The 21,988-nt window shown below is 39.9% G+C and overlaps 1 protein-coding gene across 5 annotated transcripts in view; it reads right to left on the reverse strand.

Annotated features, from left to right (window-relative positions):
* The window catches only part of PLCB1 (phospholipase C beta 1), a 398,789-nt gene that overhangs the window by 145,248 nt on the left and 231,553 nt on the right, over positions 1-21,988 (reverse strand). For all 5 annotated transcript variants that reach the window (XM_075749808.1, XM_075749805.1, XM_075749803.1 and 2 more), the window contains exons 4-7: positions 13,229-13,369; positions 6,625-6,704; positions 3,140-3,193; positions 2,706-2,781 (exon numbers count right to left, since the gene is read on the reverse strand). In XM_075749808.1, the coding sequence (XP_075605923.1) occupies positions 2,706-2,781; positions 3,140-3,193; positions 6,625-6,704; positions 13,229-13,369 (351 nt within the window). The remainder of the gene's footprint in view (positions 1-2,705; positions 2,782-3,139; positions 3,194-6,624; positions 6,705-13,228; positions 13,370-21,988) is intronic.

The raw sequence follows: 21,988 nt of genomic DNA on the forward strand, positions 1-21,988 counted from the left end.
AATATACCTGTTTCCCAACACGTATCTCCAAACGCCTATCTACAAAGAGTAAAACAAACACAAGTTTTCAGGCATAAGTACAGAACATTTTAATAATGAATTCCTTCCTACCAGTAACATAATCAGTGGGCAACAGAACACAGAGATCTAGATTGGAGATGAAAGCCTTGCTCTCCAAGCATTAGCCACCCCAGGCACAACCTCCGACAACTATATTTGGATTCCAAAAGCCTGCCTGCCAAAAGAGATTAAAATACGTTGCCCCTTTCCTCAGCCTGGTCTGAGCCATCCACATTTCAGTGGAACCACCCACACACCTTATGCGCTCATCTCTTTTTTGAGACAAATGAACAAATCACAAGCTCTCTGTACCACATGAGAGCATCCCTCATTTCCAGCTTTGCTGAATATTGGCATTCAATTTTATTCTGTGATTAAGACTCTATACTAATTTCAAGCACTACTGATTTATGATTTGTCTGGTAACCTGCCTGCTTTTATAACATCTGTATCCAGTCTGTTATATATTCGGCGGCTCAACAGCTAATTCAGATTATTTGCACAGACAGGAGACTCAGTACCTGGTTGTTTCAGGTTAACACTCAAGCTCACTTGGTGCTTCATTGTGAACCTCTACATTAACTGGAAGGCAGAAACCAGTCTTCACAGCCAAACAGGCGACTAAAATAAAGCTCTTCAAATTCTGTTTAAGGCACCATTGACTAAAACCAAACCAACCAAACAAAAACACCCAACACCACCACAAAGCTCCACCACCCTGCCCCAAAAGTTGCCAAGATTTTTTAAAAAAATCATAGTGGAATCAGATGCCAAACTGCAAAACTCAGTGGTAATTTTTAAAACTTAATTTAAACATTTATGTAAACATTCCTCTGCTTTTGGATCTGGTGGATGACGAATGCTGCCGAAAATCAGATCACACAGGGTTTGGTCCTGCAAGACTCTACACATGCCAGGTCCGACCCAGAAATACATAAATAAATAAATCCATGCTTTGAAAATGTGCTTGACTTGAAGTCTACAGGTCATCCCACTGCTGTCGTGCTCAACTGCTCAGCTGAGTCAGGGCTGGAGCACGCAGTGCTGCAGAGAATCCATCCCTTAAGGTCCCTAAGTATGAAATAAAGACTTTATTTTTGGCACTTCTCGGGAGCCTCTCTGGTGCTATTCTTCTACAGCAGGATGAAAGCAATTATCCAGGCAATAAGAACTCTTCTTCCTCTTGCACTAAATACAGTGCCTACATGTTGTCCCACGAGGTCTCCTGGCAAGCGCACACGCAGGGAATTTGGTACAGCTAGCAGATACTGAAGTTTGTACTGTCACAGACAAGTCCACGCAGTGATGTTATCCCCTGGCAGCATAGCTCCGGCTGTCCTGTGCTCAGGTCACTGTGTAAGATAAATGAGGGACTGTCCTGACCTTGAAGCTACGAATCAGGAAAAGAGTGATACATGCTGACTTGGCATCCTCTTACCCACAATGACAAATTTCATTTTGTTTTTTTAGGGTCATCCACAGGTTCTGAGAGGTGCAGCAAAACATCATGTGAAACTCATGGCCAATGAGCCCTGTATCTTACTAAGCAATGAGAACTATGTTTTTTCTATGAAGCTTGGAAAGACGATCCTTAGAGGGATCTTCATAAGGCAAGAATAATAAACATCCAAAAAGCCTAAGCTGTTAATGTCCATGAGAGACTTTCATGAATTCTCTGAATAATTTGGTGTGGTTTTACTAAGGAAGATTCCCTGACATTCACGTCTTGCACGCTGCTGGGAGTCCAGTGCTCTTCAAGGCTTTACAGGAACACCATTTGTCCTGAAGGACAATGGGGCTGAGAAGCTGGAAATTGAAGTTAAGAATTTTACTTGTTCAAATAAACAGGAACACAAGGAAAACAGCTGTAGGTGAAGAACCGATTTTCTTCTACTCCATTACCTCTACGAGATTCAGAGTTTCACGCTTCCTAAGCACTTAGCTTCTAAAATATTTTTTCCAAGATGTTCAACACAGTTATCTTCTGTCCCAACGAAAGAAAGGCTCCACTTTACAATATGAATAATTTTCAAGATGGTATCCCAGCAACAAGTATCCAGCAATGTGTATGTAAAATTGACTGTATTTAAATAAATAGCAGAAAAAGGTTGTAGTTTCTTTCAAGGACTCCAGTGATATTTAGATTTTTTTCAGAGATATGTAGTAAAGAGAAGTAAATGAGCACCTTTTAGATAAGCTACAGTGAGTTTAAATTGTCACTTATGCTATAGATTATTTTTTTTTGTGAGAACCAAACAGGTTACACCATTAGCTACACCTCGAGCTAAGACTGCTCTGAAATCACGCCTTGAAAATTGCGCAACAGTCACCGATTCTTAAAATACTCTCGCACGATTTCTCCAGGACAGGTCACACAACCCCCTGCCCTTTCCTCTAATCCATCTGCACTTCTTCCAGGCACTCCTGGTTCCCACACAATTTCAAATCAAAGGTACTCAGATTTAAAGATGGGTATCGGGAACTTCTGTGTGGAAAAGACAGACCTGCTGCTGAGGACCTATCCAGAAGCAAAGCCAGCACAGCACGATCAGCCTTGAACAAATTGTCCTCAACTCAATAGAGAGTAAGCAGCGCCGAATACAACCAACACTTTGTAAGGGCCAGGAACAAATCCAGATGCTTACCCTGGAGGATGGAAGATTACAAGCTTCTAACGCGGTCTCTACTCGTTTTCTGTCAGCGGAAAACAAGCGGTATATGCTGCAAAACAAAGACAAACCAGAGCAAATTGGCTTACAGACATGCCTTGATGGCCCACGTGACTTAAAGACTGAATATCACTTCCTAGACTATTGCATCTTTAGCTATTTATTTCCATTTGGCTAGCTGCTCGGTAACACGAGTGAGTTTAATGGTGCCCACAATGAGTTTAACTCTACCCCACACGAGCCCCTTTTACGGCAGACAGTTATTTGAAAAAGTCATCACTGCTCTCTTCGTATCACCCTAGGCAATTTGAACATATTTATCCTCACAACATGTCTCGGACACCTCAAACATATATTTCCACTAAAAAGTCAGAGCAGACTACATGGTAAGGAGGGGGAACAGAACTTACTTCTTCAGAGGAATGCGTCCTTCTGGAGTCACCTGCAGCTTAAGTTTTGTGTAACTGTGGAGAGAAAAGCATCCTGTTTTATTTTTACAGAATTTTCAAGTACCTCTCCCACCAACTTTATAGCTCAATGCCATTGTTCTGATCATGTGGAAACTTCCACTCATCTCTTTTGCCCCATATGAAATGTCTCCAGCAAGAGTGTCAGTGTATTTAGCAGCCCTGGGCAAGCCCAAGACATTTCCAGTGTGAAGCAATACAAAAATGATGTGCTGAAACCATCTAAAGGCAGGCAATTATCCAGCTTTTGAACCGAGTATTTAAAGCATCTCAATATCTCGGGACTTGTGACTTCTCTCACACGCTCATTAAGGCAGCAGGATGAAGACATATCTTTGTCCAAATCCTTCAACATACTGATTCAAAGCCTACTGAAACAGGAGTCATCCAGTAGCTTTAATGAGAAGCAGCTGAGCCTACGGCTGCTATCTGATGATCCTCCCAGTACACAAAGACTACCGGTTACCAGCATAATGTCTACCAGCAGCAGCCTGCGAAGAGCACAACTTTTTGAGTGCTGCTTCTCTTCCACTTGAATATAATTAAAACTATGAGTTTTGCAGTAATAGGATCTAGTGAAAAATGTGGCAACACTTAAGTATTCCAGAGGATTGGGGTTTTTTATTGTTAAAAAACCCCCAACTTTTTCACTTTACCCACTGGTCTACCAAAAGAAAAAGAAACTACATGGTTCTAATAAAACTTTCCTTTTCTTCCCAATAGAAAATGCCATTAGCAACCACTTCAAAAACAAAGTACGTGCTAATATCCCTAACTAGGATAGGAACATTTTCACAAATCCTTGTCTCTTCATATGCATCTTCTGGAAACTGAAGTCTCTTGTGCTACTGTGTCACCAAACAAAAATATTATCTCCTCTGCCCCATCTCCCAGCACTGAGCTAGATTAAAAAGAAAAAAATCACAGCAGTTAGCAAAAAAAATGTTTCTTTTATTTTGCCTTCTATTTTTTGAAACTTTTGAGTACATTCTGGTCACATTTTATGTTTCCCTCTACAGCCAAGAAAGCTAGAAATAAAAGAAAATGGAGAAAGAAGAAAAAAAAGAAGATTCTGAACTTCAGTTAAAGCAAACTAAAAACGTGTGTCTTTAGAACAGTGTACCCTCACCAGTACTTGCCACCTTTTTTCCTCCCAAATTCTTTGTTACACGAGACACTATTTTTTCCCCTGCAGCCATTACCCATCCCTCTAAGAAAACCAAGCATGTTGTTCCCGTTAAAAAGCCTGCTAGGAGATAGGTGGTAGCAGCCAAATAGACTCATTTCAGTAGCGCAGTGCTGACTCCAAGAACAACAAACCTGGATGTAACGCTGACCCAAGGTTTCCACGGTAGAGTCACCCTTTGCTCATTACCACACTGGTCAGTATTTCGGTGCTAATGTACTCCACCATCCATTTTTGCATCCCAACATAAAAATACATGGCATGGTTACAACAGAAGAATGAGCACTTTATAACCAAAATGGCAGTTTTTATTAGCCAGCCCTCCTCCCAAATTAACCCTATTTTTCTCAACTGACCAAACCACAGGAGAGCTGCTCAAGCTGTTTATTATTGCACTTCCAACGCTGCAAGGGACTGAATGCCACAAAGAAAAAAACCTTTCTAATTCTGCTCTAATGCAATTTGCTTTTCTATTTCAACAAAACGGTTCTGATAGGATTGCAACCAACCCTTTGCTTAGGACAGTTATTATAATGGGGAAATATTTTTAATCTTCAAAGTAAATGATTTCTTAAGTGACTCTGATTTGGCATCTGTGCAGAGGACCCTGGAAACCCAACAGTTCCTAAGTGATTTATTAATTAGTGGGAAAAGAAAAGACACAGGAATGCCATGCTTGCCTGGTACTGAATCTACGCAATGTGTCCAGTGACTTAATCTTTAATTAATATTGCTTGAACAACCACAGAAAACTGGCTCCAAACAAGACTGCTCTACTATACTGTGTGATAACACGTTCCTCCCATGAATCTGATATGAAAATGCCCATTAGTCCTAATCATCCTCATTGCAGACCTGTCAGCAAAGCCCACTGGTCACCTGGGGATTTGAGTGGTAAGGGGCATGGAAACAGTAACATCAAATTACTCCTGGAACTCATCTACAACCTATGGAGCTGAAGGAAGTCATCTCTGCCCTCGCTCTCACACCTGGGTCTGCTCAGGTTAGCACAGTGCTTTCTCCACTGTTCACATGCGAAACCAAAAGGACATACATGTTTCCATCCATTTGGGATTGATTTTGCCTAACATATCATTGCTGTCACAACACAGCATTAATCGGACACAAAGCTGTAGTTCCTGCAACGTCTGACCTTCAAAGTTTCTTCAAGAATTTCTGTTGACTTCAGCTGCACCACGACAAATGCTATGAGAAGGAAACACACACACAAACCCCCTTCCCAGAACAGGCACCTATGACTATGTACATGGGATTGAAGTTAAGCAGGTGGGAACCTTCTGACTAAATATGGGTGCATCTAATGAAATTAGGCATGCACGGCCTTAGAAAGTCCAGAAAAAAAGGTGGGTTATCTTGCTGCTTGGATGGAAGCAAGCTCTAGGAACCTAAGCCCAAGGTTAGTATTTAGCTGGACTGAGCCTCCGTCTGTGAGCAGAAATTAAAAGGTGTTTAGGGGAGACACAAAGCTGAATTTAACCAGCTGACTTGCAGGCTGGGGAGGGCACATCTTCCCTTTCGGCACCCCAAAAAGGCCAGCAAGTACCCTGGTTCATTACCATCGCTATCTGGTAGGCTTTGCCCTGCTGTTCTCAACACTATTGCTTAGGCAAAGCTCTCTCAGCATGTGCACTTATCATCCAGTTGAGACTTGCTAGTCTCAGGTTTAGTTCTCCTTCCTTTTGGAGGTGTGTTTTTACACCCCAAACGTTCTCATAAACAGCTTTTCTACTTTGCCGAAAACAACTCGGAACCTCTGCACTGTGCAAAGCAGTCTAGATGAACGGATTCACAGCTTCCCTCTGAATCACGTGAAAACCAGAGAGATTAGACTGAGAAAAATGGACTTCTTGCATTTCTCATTTTTTTGACCAAACACAGAAAAAAGGGAAAATAAACCAGAAGCAAGTCAGTCCAGAATATTCTTTCATTTTAAATGGAGAGCTTCAGACTACAGCTGAAGCTACTACTTCGGCATACAAGGGGAAGATGGCATTTATTTCTGGTTTTTTGTAGCTTGCAAGAAGAACCCTAACACGATTTTTGTTTAAATGACGTTTAGATAACAGCCTTTTTAAAACCATGAGAACGGACAGCCTGTGTTTACAAAAGTGACAAGTCGTCAGAGCAGAAACAATAGATGACAATGTGACTTACAAGAAAAGAGGAAAATGACGCAGAGAAAAGAGCAACACCCACAGCATTAAATACGATGGCCACTTACGCTTTTTCCAGAAACGCGTCCCTTGACATGTTCTGTGCCAACAAATTTGTTGCCAAACTGAACACTTCATCTGACCATTCCTATAGAGAGAAAATGTGATTAAATGAGGCTCTGTTTAGATGTTTACTTACACAATGCAAAATATTTTTGAAAATTGTATCGTTAGTAAAAAGGGTCTAATTAGGAGTCTGAACTTGATTTTTCTAATTACAGTTTCCTTCCTTGTCTGTGAGACCTGATTTTCTCATATTGCAAAAAATGACGACTGTTACAAACATTTTTTAAAGATATCTTATTCCACTGAATTAAAAAAAAAAAAAGAAACACCAAAACACCCAACCAAAAACCAAAAAACCCCAATCATATGAATAAATGTCTCATGCGAAATATATTCAAGTTCCTGGAAAACGTGTCCTAAATGGTCCGGAAAAATCCATTTTCTTGTGTGTTGGACACTGTTCTGGTTGACGCACTAAGGATTTAAAAAGGATGCTCTGTATCACCATGCTCATAAATGAAGCTAAAATGGGCTTAGAGCCCTCTGAAGACTGACAGCCCCCACCATAGTAAGTCTCTTGCTACAATGTCTCCTCTTGTACAAGTTCGTCATGAGAAGCTCTGCATCACCCACTCCACAGATCATGAAGTAATTCAGACAACAAGTATCACACCTTATCTATTACAGCAGATAGAAAAAATCAGGAGGAATATAGAGGAATAAATTTAAATTATTCTGATATACCGGGAAGAAGATGCAACTCTGAACAGAAAGGTCCTCTTGCCACTACCATACATCCTTACACTGTGGTCCTATCCCTTTTGCTACCCTGACCTAGGGAAGAAACGTCCTCCAGCTGCTCATGGAACACCTCCCGCGGCTCTCCCTCACTTTTCGTCTCTGTATTTTCCTGACTAATTTTTTTCTCATTTCTATGCATGTTGCTGAAGTCCTTCCCTTAGGTCTCTGCCCTTTCCCAGATTCCCAGCAAGGCTGATCCGTGATTATCATCTGAGGTTTAGCCTCTCACTGCTTGTCCTGTTGCTCTCCTCCCTTGCAGGTCTCTCCTGCAGCTCTTCATCGATAACTTCAGAGCATTTTTCCTTGCTTACTTGGGGCTTATTTACAATCTTTACTTGATGAAGTTTTCTGAGATTTCTTTGAAATTAAAATTGAGTTACCTTTCATATCAGTCCAGATCTGAAATTCCCATCACCATGCACCCTCCCAGATATATACTCTTTTGGAGGTATTCCCTTCTCCTTGGTTTTTCTTTTTCTTGAGGAAAAATACAAATAAAAAGGTGATTTCATTCTGACAAAAGTTAATAATGATGAAAAGTATCATTGACTTCCAATGACACAAATGTTGCTACATCACTTTGGAGCTTATGAGCTTCTTTTACTAAAAGCTTCAAGTTTCCATGTGACTAGATGATCAATTTGGGAGGTTCAGAAGTTATCATTTTTTTTTCTTTTTTTTTTTTTAATTATGCTAAGATTTGTTCCCAAAAGTTATCAGATCATCTTTCTGAAACTGGTCTCACACAGTTCCTCCCAAGGAGGAAGAGCTACGGCTACCTATAAGCCTACTGTTACGAGGGCCTTTGATATCCTTCAGCTGCCAGATCCTTCAGCCCACCCCATTTCCAACCTCACCCCTAGCAGCTGAGGCAACACATCTCCCCATGACTGGTATTTCTGGCATGGAAACCTTCCTCCCTCAGACACAGACTTTTTGTTCTGGAGGTAAACCACTGTTGCTGAGATAAGTCCTCCCCTCCACCTCTTGGGGCCACTTCCGTATTTATTTTTTTCTTGTTTTTCCTTCTTAGGTCTAATTTCTAAAAAAACAGGGGTGTGAGAAAGAACAAGAAGAGGGGTTGGGTTTGTTAGCAACACCACTGCTTTGCTGTGACTCTTGGAACAGAAAGCGTATTAAGTGCAGCATCTTTTTTTCTTCTTGGCAACTCATTTTTCCAGTCTCAAAATAGGCTCATCTTGTAAACACGGCTTTGTTTAGGCACTAATAATAGCAGTTAAACCTCCTCCCTGTGACACTAACGGCTGCAAAGATTAATGACAACATAAAATACTATTTAGAAATTGAAAACACGTTGGCTTTTAACACATCTTGATAGACTTTGTTTTGATCGCATTGATTCTGCTGGGCTTAAAACTGAATTATTTTGTAGAAAACAGAAGTAGGGCACTTCAGGAGCATCCCACACCCCAGCTCTTCCTTCTCTTTGTCCAAGCACTTGTTGACAGGAATGTAAGGGGAACTCAGTTATTATGTGCCTGTCACAAGCATTATTTATATAAACAGTCTTGCCACGTCCCATTGCTGGCTTTTCCTGGCTCTTCAAGCGATCACATTGCTCTTGCCAGATATTCTAAGGGCTACCTGCAGGCTGAGCCATTTCTAACGATGCAGGTGCCAAGTCAACAAGTCACAAGCAATACTTGCTCATTGCCTCTCCCATTTTAGGGTCTTCATTCCAGCCACCACAGAGCCACAGCCAAAAAACCAAGATCAGGAAATATGCCAAGGATCACGTCATCTTCCCAGTTGCTGGTCTGAACCCTCAGCAGGAGGGGAAACAACAGCCCTGAGCACAGACCCGAAGAAATAAAGGAGATGCTTTGGACTGACTTTGATGGGCTTGCATCAAGCTGTGAGCCAAGATGCGCCTCGCTGCTTTAGCAACCAAATGGCTCCGTTGCCTTGGTTTTGCTGCACGGTACAGAGTAAAGCCCATACTCGAACTCCGTGCATGATGCACTCTGCAGCCGTCTTTACCAGCAGCAGCGATTCCAGAAGGCAGTGCTCGGTGAGAGCACTCCACGGGGTAGAAAGTTGTTATGTGTAGAAAGAAAACAGCCTACTGCGGAAAGGTTATAACAGCCTCTGAATCACTGTGGTAGCTGCAGACTCCTGTACAGATGCAATACAAAAGGAAAATATAAATCTGGGTATTTTGAAATAGGGCTGTACTAGGGCCAAACAACTGCGTGCAGACTGGAAGCCTCTGATCCCGTTGGGTAGCGGAAGAACCCAGCCTTCCCACGTTCAACTCCAAGCAAGTCACATCCATCACGATAAGAGCTCCCTGAACTCCATCTCCTCTTGGCTATGTCCTGTTACACTAATTCATATTTATATCATTCTTAACTTTACTAATAAATTATTTAGCTGTTCTGTGCTTTGGCAGGTAGCATATAAGCAGCGGTTCATTTGGAAATCCGTTGCTCAGTGAAGTTCTCTCTTCTATTACGTGCAGCGGGATACATACCGTCAGACATTTATCTCAACAGAAGAGATGAGACTTTTTTCGTAAGAAAAGACAGCACACGTTCTGGAAAACATTTCCTTCAAATCAGAACTGACTACGTGTGAAGGCAATGTTTCTCGCACATTTGTTTTTGGCGGGAGGTTAACAAAGCAAGCTGCTGAAATTCTACACTTTCGGCATCCTTATGAATTTTATTTTAAAAAATAGATCAAATGGACATGAATTTATATGGTTTGTTTTACCATTTTATTATACTGATCTAACTCTTAAATATGCCTAAGAAACTGGAAAAATAAAGACGTATGCTGGAAAGCACAGTACAGCACAACTTGTGACTCATCATAATCACTTTACTTATGGAGGAATTCATCACTCTTAGCGACGGATCTGATCCAAAGCTCAAACTGAGAAGCAACAGAATTCCTTGAACTCTGGATAGGGGTCTGTATGGCCAGGATGGACTAGTGCGGTGAGAGCAGAGTTGGCATGAGATGCACAAAAGCAAGTGAGAGGGAAGAGATGGGATGCTCATTTTTGAAGTTACTGAATTTGGGAAGAGAATGAAATACAGTAGAGGAGACACAGAGGTTCACAGGTTGTACTGCTTCATGTTGGGAATGGAGAAAGAGAGCATCCGCTCAGAATAGGGTTTGAGAAGAAACTACTTTATTTATCCTGGCTCTGCAGTGCTATGTTTGTCGACGCTCACAAACCCTATCCCAAGACAGACACACTCCTCTGAAAATAAGCAAGTGTTGTATTAGTGCTACTTCTCTTCATCATCAAGATGTGTCTAAGAATCGGCCTTTCAGACCATTACCTGATGAATTTCAAGCTGCATTCTTTGAACAAACCAGCTGCTCAGTGCCCTTCAGCTCATCGCTAATGGACTTCAAACATTAGTTACTTTCTCCTGGAGGAAACAGTACATCATGACTACATCATCACTTCTAGCTCTGTATTTAGTTCACTCAAAGCAAGCCGAATAGCCCAAGGCTCATATTTTCATAATTTTCCCACAACTTGGCCAGTGGATGTGATGAACAGAGTCTGTAGCAGAACAGGAAGCCTTCTGCAGAGGAAGAAAACCCCATAACTGAATAATTTTAACTGCCTCACTAAGACCTTTACAGTTTACTTTGCCTTTCTCCTCCAAAGGAGGACTGATCGATACTTGTCACGCAACTTGAAAAATAAGATAACACAAACGAAGGGTTAAACTTAAAAACATTCATGCACCGAAAAGGGAAAGGTGGGGGAGTTTTTCATTGGCACTTGCTTTCCCTGGAACATCAGTGAGAGGAAGGGTCAAAATTTGCATGTGTGACATTGAAAACTTCTTCTATTTAATTTACATGCATTCTCAGAGCTTCCTGAAGAGATTATTTGTGCCTGATGTGCTTATTTATAATGACTTCTCTGAGTCACTACATGGGTCCTGGAGATAAGGTGGTCTGGCTTATATAAAGTTGGAAAACATGTTAAAAAAGGAAGAATTTTAGATGCATTCAACAGTCATCAAACTCTGTTCTCATTGAAACAATCAGTATATTTAATGGGATTTCAAAGCAAGCACAGCTAATCTGCAATGCTTTGAAAATTGCATCCCAAGGCCACAATGCCTGACTGATAAAATATGAATTTATTTGGTCTTCTGCATTTACAAATAACAAGGAAGAGTTAGATTCTTAGTTACGCAGACCATAAGAGTTACTCAGGATTTAGAGCAGCTAAGGTTCTCTAAAATATGATTTTATCTACTGTATTTTAAGGTTCCATTATCAAACAGAAAATGCCCCTAAAATACCAATTTCTGCACTGTTTCAGCAGATAGGTTATGGTTCACTGATTGCTGGCTAGACAGGAAAGTGAAAGAGAATGACATAAGCTTCTCATTTAGAGGTGATTTTCCCTCTTCCTTGGTAAGGGCTAACAAATTTTTGCTGTTAAAGCTTTAGCATACCTTTTCATTTCCCATCATATGCTTAGTGGTTTGGGTTTTTTTTTTCCTCAAGAGTTGTTTCAATCGCTTTCACTTTTGCAGCGTTAAGCTTTCTTAGCCACCCCTGTAGAGGATGGCTGTGTGTTTTCAAGTCTGAGGACAGCACTTCCCACTCAGCAGTGCATGGATCACCACAAACGCATTTTGTTTCTATTCTTTCATATCAAGAGCGAGCTGAAATTGTGTTTTTGCCAAGTTGACCAATCGGCGAATGAAGATTAGCAGAGACGGAAATGTGGCAAGCAAAAATATACCCTCCTAGCTTAACACTTTCATCCTACAACCTTTTTTCACCTGGTCTGACCATCCTTGTTGCCTATGAGGTGACAAAGTAACTCCTTACTGTTGTTAAGTAACAACAGTCTACAGAGAAACTATCTTTTTAGTGTAATCTAGTTGACTCAAGGATGCAAACCATGTGAAAGTGTGTTCTGTGCAGGGTTACCTGGAGGCTGTCATCAGTCTATCCACATGGAGGGAAGTGGAAAGAGGAGTAGCTTCTGAATGTCATTTTGGGAAAGAGAAATCAAAGAGCTCCACTTGAACACAACTGAGTCAGATAGAAGGTGGAAGAAGGAGAAAAAAAACCAAAAAACAAAACACGCACTAAATTCAATCATAACTTGCTTGTCACAGACAACCGTTTCACATGGTGTGTTGGACAGAAATGAAGGGACCGTATACCTGCATGGAAAAACCACTTTGCTAAGGTAATGATGTTGACTTCACAATTCTTATCAAGGGCTGTCAGCAGACAAAATGCAAGGCTTAAAATTAACCTTTGAACATGAGCAGAAACAGCCATGTAAATTAAATTAGGTGTCTGATTGCTGACATACTTGAGTATACAAGGTAGAGCTGTAGATTCACACTACTCTGATACAGGCCAACCTTAAAAAGCCAACCATTGACAAACCTTGATCTCACACGTGAGCCATAATTCTCACACACTTAGAAGAAGCATAAAAGGGTGATAAGTATTGAAAGATACCAATATGTGTTTGGAGAGTCACAGCGTGCCACTTATAGCTGAGGAAAAATTTGCATGTACCATTATTTTCACAGTACTTATTTGGGCTTTCCAAGCAAGTTCTGAAGATGAGCACACACATCGGGGGCATAAAGTCTGCTAAATAAACTCCCTGAAAAAAAAAGATCATGTATTTCTTCTTGGGTACTGTGCAGCACAGCTCTATAACAGAACTGAAGTTCATTTCACAGCTCTCTCCACTTTTATGTCATTTATCCATATCTCAAAACAATATTTTAAAAAAAATAATTTTATACGACACAGTTGAATGTATATTACCTTTGCTATGTCCTCTTGGAATGCCACCAAGTTCAAGTACGATATATTGACCAGGTCTGGACCATAGACAACAGTTATCATTCGATTTTCCAGTCGGCCTCCTAGGTTCCCAGCATCCAACAGTTCACGCAGTTTTGGATCCTGCAGGTAAACACATTACAAAAGAGTTAAAAATCTTTTTTGCAAATACTTATAAGAGATTAATATTTCTGCAAATGCTTCAATTTTGTAACCTTGTGTTATTTTGAATGTTTTAAGCATGATGACACTACGTTCCAATCCAGTTAATTATTCATTAAAGTATTTAAAGTTATTAAGCCAGAATAAAAAGAAAATCACTACTGTAAATCCTTCAGAGCCTTTGAGCAGTGTATTGGCACAGCACAGACTCAAAGCTGTTCAGTTGATGGCTGCACGTTCCCATTCTCAGTTATTTTGCCTCAGAAGTTAAGTATACATAAACTGTTGTCCTTGTCAAAATAACACAATCTGTCCAAAGGCTACTGGCCTCAGCAGAGAGATTCTCTATGATTTCAATGGATTTTAGATAAAGCTCAAAATGAAGACTGGAATTAACTGTCTTAAACACTATGAAATGAAAAATGGTTAATGGTGATGCCCTCCTCTTTCTTCTTCATGTCCAACAGGCCATGTATTATTTAAATTGTCAAATATATTCCATTTATGTTTAGTTTTTAGTCTTTTTTTCAGGTTTATATACAACATAGAAATAACTATGTAATATTTCTGTGAAGGAAAGATATATTCAATGATTTTTATCACCTAATAATAGCCTGAAACTCAGCTTCGTTGGTAGCATAAGCACATGAGAAAAAATTTCAGGTTATTTTGTAACTCTACTAGTTTCTATTAGGCTGCAGCATTTCCATGAAGTGCACTCAATGTTTTTCAAACCAAGAAACCTGCTTGGTCCTTGGCCTCAAGATGAAGTTTATAAAGGCAAAGACTGATGAAAAGAAGCCCTGCATGACTGAATTCAATCCTTTGAATAGGGCCGGTATAATTTGAAAGCTCAGGTTTCCTAAAAGGCAAGACGTTTCAGTCTGGTACAAATACTAAAAAATGGCCAGCAAATAGTATCATTATGGGGTGACAGATTCTGTACAGGGATCAAATGATTTCAAAACTGACACAAATAGATACTGCACTTCACACTTCACTCTCACGTGAACCTTCTTCTCCCACTGTCTGCAGATGTTTAGTGTTTATGGTACTCCTCAATATTTAATAACTTTTGAATAAGAATCTAAATCTCTACCAACCGATCCAAATTAAATTTAGTGTAACAGGACGATAAGCTTAAGATGATGAAAAGGGCCATTTTTCATGGATCTCACAGGAAATCCTGTATCAACAAGACATCAATTAAAGAGCGTCTCCTGAACGGTATCACATCTGTTTGTAGGCAACGGAGTTATGCATCTGTTCACCAAATACTTCACCAGGTCTAGGAGAGCATTTGGAAGTATGGCGTATTAACTGGAAAGAAACTACAAGGCTGTCTATCATAAAATGCTGACTCTCATTAAATAGCGGGTGCGATGACAAGTGTTGCAGGAAAACAGACAGAATAATCCTATTTGAGGGCTCTGTAAAGGAGGAATATGATTGTGCTCTGAGACAAAGAAGATTTCATGGGTAAACAAGTTAATGACTTGTTTTAGACTTTTAAGAAAAACAGAAGAGGGATATAAAAATAGTAGTTGTGTTCCAGAGATGGGGATTTGAAGGAGAAAGACAAAGAAATTGCGTTAATTTCTAGGAGAAAAGCTAGAGAAATCCCCTGAAGATGATAGTTAGTGATGGGTTACTTTCCCTTTTATTTACAGGTTGAACGTTACAAAGCACTGTTTAATTTCTCTGGGAGATGAGGACTCATCTGCTTTTTACTCTCTAACTTTTCAAACCCAAAATCAGACTGATAAATGCTTCTGCTAAAGGGCCTGTCTGGGAAAAGCATCATTCTTTCTGAACTCAGACTGAATTGTCTATCTGGTTTTATTCTCTTTCACATATGTATCATTCCTTTCTTCCTATCCCTGGCTGAACTTCTTGCTCACAGTTTCAGTCTTGGTGATGAAATGTCATCATATCAACAAAAGAAAGAAAGAAGATAACCTTTTTCCTTTGTATTTATAGTCAACTATAGGATGTCTCTGTGATGGATCATACTCTAGTTAGTCTAAGACACGCATTAGCCATGCATCACAGAATAAAAAAGAAACACATTTGAAATGGGATGTTTTTCCACAGCAAATTCATCAGAAGAGAAGTTATCTGGGACTGGCTGAGTAAAGTTTTTAGAAGTGCAAAGTTGCCACTCAGGCAATGTATGAATTTGGTCTTCCAAGCAGCAGGACTTTTCTCCAGATTTTAAAGTCAAGATATTAGAGCATCCTCTTTGGGTTGCTGGTTTGGATGAGTAAAATGTTGAATTCTTCTATTCTGCTTAAGACTTGTCTAACAAAGTTTGAAGCACACAGTCCCTTACAACAAGAGACTATCTGGCCACCACCCAGCACCACGTAATAAAGGGCATACACTGCACATCCTGGGTTATCTCAGTGTAACCTGCAATGTGCTCCACAGACTTAAAACAGATATTTTGTAAGTTCAGTGAAAGAGAATAATTTTGATACTAAAAGGATTCACGCCCTTTTTGACCCCTGTCATGGGTCACAGCTGCATTTCCACTTGCCAGTGATACTTAGCCCTTAACTGGGGATCTACATCATTTCTTTCGTCCTTAGATCCGAAGTTCTCAAGCTGAGATACCAAAGCACACTGTCAGCTCTTCACATTCCTCACGAACAGCTCTGCTCCCCTATTACCACACATAGCTGCAAACTCTACTAAGGAGATGAGCAAAATATCCTTTATCAAAATCTTGAAGACTACTGAAGCTCTATGAATCAAAGCCATTTTTAAAATGTCAGCAAGTTTTCCTGTGGAGATGATAAGAAAGCACATGGAAAAAACCCAAGCAGCAAGACCAAATTTAGCTTCTTTTATGTAAATCGGATTATTTTGATTTTGATAATTCCATTTTGAGGAACGAGACTGAAAGTTAGCTGCTGTTTGGAGCTGCATTTGATACACTGGCTCACAAGTGGACAGATTGGTCTTTGGGGTAAGCTCTGCTAGACTGGGGCCTTATGAACATATTGAGCTCTCAGGGACATTCAGAAGAATTATACTTACTGAATATTGATTATAGTAATTTTTTAAACACCTGAGCTACTGAAGCTCTGTCATGTTAGGGAACATGCCCACGAGATGCTCAATAAACAGCAGGCTGTTGACAGTGCCCACATAACTCAAAAGTTCCCTTTGTAGCACAATGATTTGTTAAGTCTGGTTTGACATTTTCTGGCCAAGCAGCATCCTTTCACTTCTTTTACTCAAAAGGTCTAGGTGTCAGCTTGCTTTTTCCCTTCCACTAAAGTCTAGCAGGAGCTAGGCTGAAGACTTGCTCTCAAACCAGGTCAGGAAAGCCAGCGTTTCTGATGGGACACCTCTGCGGTTAAAGGGCTGACAGATTCCCAGAGGGAAATACAAATTGTGAGCAGGCAAATACAGAGGAGGTGACAAGGATAGTACTGGCAGCACAAACAGTTTCAGAATCCATTAAAAATAAGATTAACCATGTCAAATTGAGGCAAGAGTTGGCCCAAGGACTATCTGCTCATTTGGTAAAAAGCCCTCCCTGTTCAGTTCTGCTGTCTTGTTAAAACTATCAAAAGAAAATATACCTTAAATCAATCTGAAACAGAAATAGAAAATAGAAAAAATCAGCCAGAAACATAAAAAAAAAAGCTTATGGAATTCCTACAACTTTCATCAATAAACGCTGAATAATGATGCTTTGTTAGAAACCAGGATCCTGGAGACAGATAAAAATAGATTTCAATCAGACTTCCAAAACTTTCTCCTGTTGTATTTTCCTTTCACTGGAAATCATAAAAATAATGTAAACTTAAAAAGGCTCTTCAGCCACATTAATGACACTCTCCACAAAGACTGCTTTCAGCTGGGGTTGGTGTTACTAAAATGCAGCTCTTAACGTGTGCTCTGCACGTTACAGTCAATGCTGCACATCTTTTAATAGCATCCGCATCTCTTTAAACTTCTTTTCTGAAAACTTGCAACTCACCGTCTGTCTGAGAAAATTTTCTAGGTTTTTTAATACATTGCCATACCTATCTATAAAAGGCTGCCACAGAGCTCAGTAAAACTCAAACACTTATTTAAAGTCATCGAGGAGCAGCGGGTCAGCCAAGGTTTCACCTCAGATGTAATGCACCACCTCTTGTTACTAATGCGTCTCAAAGCTGCAGCACCATCTTGGAGAGCAGCTGTCTCTGATCCCAGACATACATTAAAGCGCAAAAGAATCTGTCCGATGCGAAAGATTTTCCTCGGGGTTTAATAGTTACAGACAACGTGATGGCCAGACTGGATGTTTATCAAAAGACTCAGCCAGAACTTCTGGGTTGCTAGAACAGTTGTGCAGTTGAAGTAGTATGGGAGATTTTTTTGTGTTTGAAGACACTAATTTACAATGCAAACAATCTAAAGGAGTCATTATAGACTAAACTGTACGTATAGACTACATGCAGTGTGTACTACAGTAACTATACAACATTCGCTCCTGTGCATGCAAAGTGTCACCCACTCCCTGCCCCCAAACAGCTATCCACTGAAATCATTTTCCCACGCATCTCATGCGGTAAAACGTTGTCTTTAAGATGTCAATTAAATACTTGAGTCGTACTGAAGCTAGAGATAAGAAAGGCATCCCAAAGCCTCAAAGAAATAGATGCCCAAAAACCCCCAACAACCAACCCCAACATAAACCCCCCACCAAACCCTATACACAAACTCAGTGTTTATCAGCTATTTTCATTACTTCTGTCAATCTGGCTTGCAATTTCCAAATGCTTTCTGCTTCTGGTACTAAAATATGCCATACTCCTTACTTTGAACCACTGCATTTAATGAAGCAAAAGTTTCAGTAAAGCAGAGTTCGGCAGAACTGTACATATGATTTCCAAGCATTCAAAACTGCATTTATATTTTTCTAGCTTTTCATGTATCCCAGGAGAGGGGAGATGGGGGAAAAAGAAGCGTAATTAGATAGCTACATATGCAAAGAGTTTTCCAGGAAACGCTCAAGTTTGTGCTTAAATTAAATGAAGAACCTTGCTAAAATAGGAGCCTACGTTGTGACTCTGTCAAAGGCAAAACTCCCACAGATTTTCTTCAAATATAGAACAAAGACTTATATCTTCAGGAATGCCTTATCACAGAGTGTTTATCAACAAAAATGTATATACATATATATATAGCATGTATACTTCATATACTTGACCTAGATTTCAAAATATCAGATCTCACCCTTCAAACACCAGGTAGGTAGCTGTAGTAGGGGCAGTATGAATAAGAAACGCTAGGTTTCTCTTAAAATCAGACCACTTACCCCTGTAGGTAGCTACAGACTTCAGCAGACTTCCCAAGCCCTGACTCCACTGAACTGATCCAACCGAACTCCACAATGCAAGCTGTCCAGCATGAAGACCAAATAAGAGTAGGAATTACTTTCTAATATCCTGTTGAAGTGATTCTGTACCATCTCTGGTAGCTAACACACACAGTTCTGGTCTGTAAGACTTCTTGGGTCCATGATGATACTTGTGAGTTACTTCTTATCTTTGTCTCTACAGGTTAAGGGTCTCATCTTGTCCAGTTACTCCATCTGCATCCACAGCCAAGCAAGAAGTGAAGCACCTCCTCAGGCAGGTATTGCCCCACCTGTGTCACATAGAATAAATTACCCACCGACAGTCTCTTCTCTGCCTCATGAGCACACGAGGTGCAGGTGTAAGCCATTTACAGGAGATGTCTACCTTCTGGAGGTGGGCCAATCCCACAGCAAGTGTCACTCCCCAAATCTCTCCCTGCAAAGGCACCATCACTCTGCATTGCCTCTTAAGCAGCTGTGAGCTGCTGCAGTGCACCAGTGTGACCCTCAGAAACAAAACATTCTCGCTAACGGGATTAAATTTACTGTTAACAATCCCAACATGGATTTCAAAGCTGGTTCAAACACCCTTTCTGTCACACATCACCTAGCAACAGTACAGGACTAGGAACTTCCCATCAAGTGGATTGACAGACTCATCCTTCCAAGAAACGTGTCTGTCTTCTCTCTCTCCTTCCTTTGTTGAGACCAAAGTCAAAACTATCAATAGTTTATCTTTCAGCGATCCCTTTCACTGATTAAAGAGAATGTCCACACATGGGAATCACACCTACAAAACTCAATGACAGGATTTTGTCTGCCTTCTTAATGACAGTCATGTGAAATGAATATACTCCAATTACTACATCAAAGATACTCAAAACAGTGTTCTCCAAACTCTCTTTTCTATTATTACACAGAATTCACAGAAAGTTTGATATTTAAATATATTCATTTATATCACCAAGCCACTCTTACCAAACTCATTATCATTAAACCAGAAATACATTTTGTCCAATAAAGATTAAAACTGCACTATGGTTCTTAATACAAATATGTCTTCATGCATTTCACAAAAGCGTATCAGATGACTACATGACCAAAATATTTGCAAATACTTTGTCTGTGAAATTTGTTCTCATTTCTAGGGTTTCAGAATGGATTCCAAATTTTGCATGATATCACCATAGCGACCTATGCACAGAAATAGAGCCAATATCTTGTTTAAACCCACGAGTCTTCAAGACACCATTTTTGTGCACGCTAAGTCAGTGTGTACAAAACCAAAGGATGTTTCTTAAAAAAAATCTCTCTCAATAATCTAAACTGGTCTTAAGTTGACCATCTGCTCAGTTAATACAGTGGAATATTTCTAGAGTATAACACAGTATTATGTGAAAGGAGTCAGGAATGCTTTAGACAAATAATCAGTCCCTGAAGAAGGAGGTCAAAGACACCCATTGCCTTCTAGGACAGATCTTGCTTGGTACCTGCAGCTATACTGAACGCCTCAGATGCAACTAAAATCCAAGGGCTATTCTTCCCACAGAAATTATCAGGGATGAAGAGACACCGTAAATCATACATCAAGCAGCCAATCTTGAATAACTCTCTCCAGGAAACACTTATTCCAGAACAACAGTTGCTTCTCCCAAAATAGCTTAATCCAATTCCATGCTTGAAGTGAGAACATCAATACATCCAGTTTACCAGGAACAGGTTATGAAAAATAATAAAGTTACTTCTTTTTCCATGATGTAAAACTTTTGAAGAAGAGAGAATATGTGCCCGCAAAAGGCATACTTTTCTTCAGCCGAGAAACGAGAAGCAAACTTATTCCTGTATATACTATATTTAACTTCAGAGAGGACTGTGTCAATATGCATTTCCAAATATAATTCTGAGTTCTGAAAACACAGGATGAATTCAGAGATTTCATGTTGAGGTTCTACAAGAACCACAGTGTGAGACATGGGATATTTCAAAACATAAAATTGTTATTAATCAGTATTTTGATAATACTTATGGACACCCAAAAAAAGTCCGTTGAGTATTATATCGGCAACTGGGTGAAGAGGACAGAACGCATCCTTAGCAAGTTCGCAGACGACACCAAGCTGGGGAGCAAGGCTGACAGGTCCCATCCAACCCACAGTTTTCTACGACATCATGATTTCTGCACCAGACACGACCATTGTGTTACACGAATTTACCAGACACGACACTATGCACTTACTGATAGACACTCAGCACCAGCTTTGCCAAAGACGCTATTTCTCTTTGCAGTACAAAATCAGATTGACTTCTGGGGGAAAGGGAAGGATACACCCAAATAATGATTCCAACTTCAATGCCATATTCTGTGAAAACAGAATTTTACATAAAATACAAAGAGAATGAATTATACATGCCAAGGAAAAGCCTGGGGACAAAAATAGGGCCACCTCATTCCACTTTGTCTGACCTCTCTCACACTTCAAGTGATCCAAATCCAGCTTCCCTGGGTCTCTCATGCTCTCATGGCAGAGCATTAAGCAAATATTCCGCCTGCATATTTGTTCAGTTCTCCTTCTAAACATTCATATATCTCAGGATTTTTTTTAGGTTCATGGTATTCAATTTTAAATTGGTTGCCAGACTGCATGTTCTAACAAAAAAAAGTGACATAACTATCTAAGTAAAATCAGACCAAATGTGGTATTTTTCAGTCCTTTTGGATGTGGCTGTGATTAACATGAAAGTACTTTATATCTCACAGTGTACATCTTAATTCAAATGACAGTTTTAAAAAGGTGAAATACCTAGAAGCTACAACCATGCACAATCTTCCTCTAGATGTTTTCTAACTCACTAACATTTTTATCAATTTTTATTAGCTGCGGATGGTTCATTATTTTAAAAATTACCTTTAAGCACGTACATTTCCTCTCAGTGCTTTTCCTTTCTCAAAATGCTTTGAGATTTTCTTCAATATAATTTTAAAGGAAGAGATGAAGAGAGAGCGGAGCAAAGAAACTTCTCTCATTTTCATGTTACTTTTGTTAACTCATTTTCTTTGGTCTGTATGAGACTACCGGAACTATAAAAAGTCTTAGAATGAAATGATTTCTACAGCAAGTCGCACAGCACGTAAGGGCAGGAATAGCTGGAACAGCAGCTTAATTTTCACTTATCTATAAATCTCGTTCGCATTGTTCTTCCAATTCTGAACTGCTGCG

This window comes from Balearica regulorum, chromosome 3 (genome assembly GCF_011004875.1).
Source record: "Balearica regulorum gibbericeps isolate bBalReg1 chromosome 3, bBalReg1.pri, whole genome shotgun sequence".
NCBI lineage: Eukaryota > Metazoa > Chordata > Aves > Gruiformes > Gruidae > Balearica > Balearica regulorum.